The 5,429-nt window shown below is 45.8% G+C and overlaps 1 protein-coding gene across 1 annotated transcript; it reads left to right on the top strand.

The window, feature by feature from the left end:
• The first annotated feature begins 4,141 nt into the window (after nt 1–4,141).
• Nucleotides 4,142–4,959, top strand: Mospd4 (motile sperm domain containing 4). The gene has a single exon (NM_001108241.1). It carries the CDS (start codon nt 4,169–4,171, stop codon nt 4,742–4,744), a length of 576 nt encoding a protein of 191 aa, NP_001101711.1. The 5' UTR covers nt 4,142–4,168; the 3' UTR covers nt 4,745–4,959.
• The last annotated feature ends 470 nt before the right edge of the window (nt 4,960–5,429 follow it).

The raw sequence follows: 5,429 nt of genomic DNA, 5'->3' as shown, positions 1-5,429 counted from the left end.
AACAAAAATGTCAAAATGTCAGGGACACACAGGAAAGAAAGGATGGTCACCAGGAGGCTGGAGAGTTGCCTTAGCAGTTAGGAACATGCATTGTTCTTGCAGAAGACATGAGGAGTTCAGTTCCCAGCAGTCACAGTTCCCAGCGGTTCACAGAAGTCTGTAACTTCAATTTCTGAGGAATCAGACACCCCTGGCCTTCTGCACAGTCACTGCACCCATGTGCATACAACCTCACACAGACACAATCATACACAGAATTCGATTAAAAAGTGGAGAAATGGCAGTCTCCTTATAAAGGACATTGGGAAAGTAAGCTATTCACAGGCATAGGAGTGAATCTAGATATCCATCTCTTGTGCAAAAGCCAACTTGAATGGATTAAGCGTGTTTCTAAAACGTGAGGCCTGAAGTTGTTAAACTCTGAAAATACAGGGGAAGTTCTCTTGGCAATAATTGGCCTGGACAGAGTTTTATTGGCAAGATTTAAAATCAAGGGCAGAAAGAGTAGACATATGTAAGTGGGACTACATTTAATTGAAAATCTAAAGTCATTACAAGCTGCGGATAGTGGTACACACCTGTAAGGGTCATGAGTTCAAGGCTAACCTGGGTTACATAACAAGAGTCTGTCTTAACAAAAATGTTTTAGAAATCACAAAATGATAAGCGAGGTGATGAGTTGATAACCCGATTTAATAACTTTAGTTATTATTGATGTATATACGTACATCAAAACATTGTGTGCTGTAACATACACTTTTATTTGTCAATTACACTATAATAAAGGTGTAGGGGGCAAAAGGAGAGATATTTTCTTGTGAGACAGGAATCTACTAGTGTTCTCAGAACAGCCAATATAGGGGGAAATTGATAAATATTTAGCAACAGAGAAATGGATTGAGTCCTAACATCATGTGATCTAAATTATGGATCCAACTAGTCACTGTTGAAACTTTTATTTCCTGTAGAATACATTTCTCTTTGCTTTTTTGCTTGTAGTAGAAGTTTTATCAACCAGGAACCGAAGCTGTGACAAGTGAAGTTTCCCAGTCACTGTGTTATTAAACCTGTGCTGTAAGCTTGTGCCTACTGGGAAGAAGACAATTGTTATCAATAGCAATCAGTGTTTCAGCTCCTTACTCTTCCCTTAGGTACAGGAGAGTGGAGAGAAAACCAGCCTGTGACCCAGGCAGCCTAGGCTCTGCTTGGGACCAACCATTTTTGGTCACTTTTGATTGGACCGAGGAGATTCAGGGCAAGTAACAGTGCAGAAGGCTGTTACAGGGCCATATGTTTTCAGATAAAAGAAACCTATGAAGAATTTCTGGTTGAGTGACTGTGCCATGGGCTTTTGAAGAGACACGTGTACTCTAGACTAGAGGCCCGGGGAGCCCCATAAATCAGGAGAGGTGAGTGGCAGGCAGAGAAGGGCTTATTAAGAGAATGAAGCAATCATCAGCCAGGAGATGTAGCAATTTAGCAATTTTGAAAAGTGGAAATGGTACTTCTGGATACTCAGATGCTGCTGCTTCTCTCCTCTCCTCTCTCTCTCTTTTTTTTTTTCGGGGCTGGGGACCGAACCCAGGACCTTCCGCTTCCTAGATAAGCGCTCTACCACTGAGCCAAATCCCCAACCCCTCTCCTCTCTCTTTCTTCTCTCCTCTCTCTCTCTCTCTCTCTCTCTCTCTCTCTCTCTCTCTCTCTCTCTCCCTCCCTCCCTCCCTCCCTCCCTCCCTCCCTCCTGTTTTGGATTCTGTTCTGTTTTGAAACAGGATCTTGAGTAGCCTAGGCTGACCCCAAACCAGCTATGTATCTGAGGATGACCTTGAGCTCCTAGCCCCTGCCTTCAGGTCCCAAGTGCTGGGATTTACAGGCAGCGGCACCCACACCTGTCTGTACTTCTGTGTTGGGCTCCCCTTCTCCCTGCTCTAGATTGAGCCATTGATTTGTGTGGTGGTCACCCTTGGCTGAACCTAATTCCTTGCTACTAGTTTGGCAGAAACTGGTGTCAGTGTTGCCTGGAAGCCTCCTGCCTCACTGTTTACTCTGGGAGAAGGAAGTTCAGTGGTTTTAGTCTTAAACTTGATCTAGTGACCCAGAACAGACCAAGTACTTCCCATTGTTATTTGGCACAAATCACCAGACCTCACCATGAGAGGAAGGGGTTGGACATTAGTGGGAATGAGGCTTGAGGTTGGCTGGTGCGAGGGGTGGGGTGATGGCAGTGTCAGTGTGTGATAGAGGTGGGGATGCTCAAGGTAGACATGTCTTTTCATTTACCTTAACTGAAGCACACAGGACAAAAATAGCAGCCAAGTCTGGCCCTTCTAAGACTCCTTCCATCCCACCCTTTCTTGGAGTCCAAATTCTGCCTTTTCCCTTCCTAGCCATTACACTGGGCATCACACTCTTGAATATTTTTTGTGACTTCCTTAAACCACTGTTGGAATTTCTGTGTGAAATCACGGTGTTTGCAAGGGTGTTATGCAGTCTGCTGCCACATGGTTCTCCACAGGTGCTCTGAGCAGTGTGCCCATGAGAATTGCCCCCACTGGGCCCAGAGTGTGCCAGCCATATACACTTGCCTTTCTTCCTGTTTGCTTTTGCTTTGTGGTTTTGCCTCTCCACTTGAATCCATTAAGACCCTTCGGGGCTGGGGATTTAGCTCAGTGGTAGAGCGCTTACCTAGGAAGCGCAAGGCCCTGGGTTCGGTCCCCAGCTCCGAAAAAAAGAACCAAAAAAAAAAAAAAAAAAAAAAAAAAAAAAAGACCCTTCACCTGCACTGGGCTCAGTGGCGGGGCACTTGTCTAAAACGTTCAAAGCCCTGGGTTTGATGCCCAGTGCCACAACAAATGAAAACATCTTATAGTGGGATGATGTTATCTCATCTCTCTGTACGTTTAAGGAATATTTGTTCATTGCCAGCAGCCGCTCAGTCTGGGTATCCCTTAGCTGCAGTCAAGAACCAGGCCTTACCAGGGAGGCTGTAGCCTAATGATATTAATGAGGGTCAGAACTGCCAGAGACTAAGAACAAATTTGGGTGTGTAATGTAAAGACCCTTCTTGTTAGCTGTTACTTCACTTAACACACACCACACACACATCTGCTTTGCAGATGAAGAAATCAGAGCTAAAGGGGCTGGCTGGATTCCTATGCAAATAACACTCAGCAAAGTGGCAGTTCTGTGTCCTGCTTCACAGCCCTGAAGACAGAGGGAAGGGGAGATCAGAAGGACTTCTGAAGTTCTCTGTTCATGCCACCTCCTGAGAGGAATCTCATTTTTAAGTGGAGTATGTATAGAAGGCTCCAAGGGCACCTATAACAATGCCTGTTTGCTTCTCCTTAGATAGGACTCTACTTTGATCTCTGTTGCTATGACCAGATGCAATTTAGGGGAGGAAAGGGTTATTTCAGCTTACTCTTCCAGGTCCATTACTGAGGGAAATCAGGGTAGGATCTACAAGCATAGGCTCAGCTCCACCCTGTTCTCACACACCTCCCTAGGACGGCTCACAAAACTAATGGTGACAACCTCTCACAGAGGGGATCATAGGCCAATCAGTTGAGGCTCTTCCCAAATGACCCTAGCTTAAGTTGATGTCCAAAACTAACCAGCACAAGGATCTATCTAGGCTGGGGTGGGGGAGGGTGCCCTTGTAATAATGGAAGGGAGAGTAAATTTACTTATTGACACAGAATCAGACACCAAAAAATTGCCGAGAATTGTTAATTTTTTTTAAAATTTGGGTGTATATTTTTCACTTTGTTAATTTTCAGAATTCTTTTTACAAAGACATTATCATCACTGTGTGTATACTGCGGGAGGGGTGGAATGGTAGAATTTCAGAAGCGCTTCACTTACCGTAACCATGTTTAATAACCATGTTTAATACACACGGACCCTCCTTCCCTCAAGACTCAAGATCTGAGTCTCAAAGGGGCTCAGGTACATAGATAATTATTTTAAGGAGTGTTACGTCACAGTTCTTTGGCAATTCAAACACAATTGCCCACGTTTATCTCTGAGGCATGATTTTACAAATCATATATTAACACACATCCCCCTTACAGCTGGGACGGGGGATGCTCACGATGGGGTCGCGCGTGGCCACGGCGGTTGTGACGCGGAGCCCTGGGGTCGCGAACCGCCACCCGCTCCCGTCCCCATGGCGTCCGTCTCCCGCGCCCCCGCGAAGCCCCCGCAGATCCTAGTCCTCGACCCACCCACGGACCTCAAGTTCAAAGGCCCCTTCACCGCGGTAGCCACGGCGCATCTTAAACTGCGCAACCCGTCGACGAGGAAAGTGTGCTTCAAGGTGAAGAGCACCAGCCCTCGGCGCTACTGCGTGCGGCCCAACAGCGGCGTCATCGAGCCAGGCTGCACAGTGACGGTCGCCGCCATGCTGCAGCCCTCCTGCTGCGGCCCCAGCCAGGAGGTCAAGCACAAGTTCATGGTGCAGACAGTGTTTGCTCCTCCGGACACTTCAGATCTGGAGGCCGTGTGGAGGGGGGTAAACCCCGGGGAATTAATGGATTCGAAATTAAGGTGTGTATTTGAAGCGCCGACAGAAAGTGACAAACTGGAAGATGGCTTGAGACTCAGAAAGGTAGCGCATCCTGACAAGCCAGGACCCTCCTCCTGCACGTCCTTGAAGAAGGGTTATACCACGCCTCTTCCTGTTGTTCTGCTGGTGATCGGAGCAGTTTTCTTTGGATTCTTTCTAGGGAAACTCGTCTTGTAGAGTGAGGCACGCACAGCACTATACCTCACCCTACCCCCACTTAGATCAGAAAAAAAAAAAAAATCTTTACCCAACATCTCATTGGAAGTATGGCCCGCCCGCGGTGACAAACTTTATGTGCGTGTAGAGTCACATAGGCTTCGCCCCTAATGATCTCTTGTGATTGGAGGACGCAATAAAGGAAAAAAACAAATAAAGAACTGTTGGGCTACTGGACAGATTGCATATTATCGGATCATCACGAGCCAGTTGCCCATTCAGTGCGTGGTGAAATGTACTAAGAAGTGTTTTGTTTTATTTTTTTCTTTTTTGTTTTTAATAAGAGTTCAAGAATTGTTCTTGTAAATGTTTATTTCGCGAGTCCCTTTAGTTTTTACCTGCTGAGTTACCTCTTGAAAAATGATTTACTGAGACTTCGCTCGCTCAGGCAGTGCCAAGAGGTGTTTTCTGGGGGAAGTAGTATCTTAACACCCGCTAATAAGGCAAATTTTCTCTATCCCTTCTGAGGCGATTGTTGACTTGAGTTTTTCACCTTTACCCGTGCACCATGATATTTAACTTTTCTTTTTAAATATGCTAACAGATTTTTTTTTTTGTTAGCTTGCCTATGTCTGTTGTGTCACTGGGGAGGTTAGATGAAAAGTGGGAATTTGGCAATTATATTGCATGACTTTCATTTGCGTTG

This window comes from Rattus norvegicus, chromosome 18 (assembly GCF_036323735.1).
Source record: "Rattus norvegicus strain BN/NHsdMcwi chromosome 18, GRCr8, whole genome shotgun sequence".
NCBI classification, from domain to species: domain Eukaryota; kingdom Metazoa; phylum Chordata; class Mammalia; order Rodentia; family Muridae; genus Rattus; species Rattus norvegicus.
Note: the sequence above shows the minus strand (reverse complement) of the source record. Positions and strands in the feature narration are given on the sequence as shown.

Bases quoted from the DNA above. Each gene is read 5' to 3' on its own strand.
- Mospd4 (NM_001108241.1), top strand. From the start codon at position 4,169: ATGGCGTCCGTCTCCCGCGCCCCCGCGAAGCCCCCGCAGATCCTAGTC.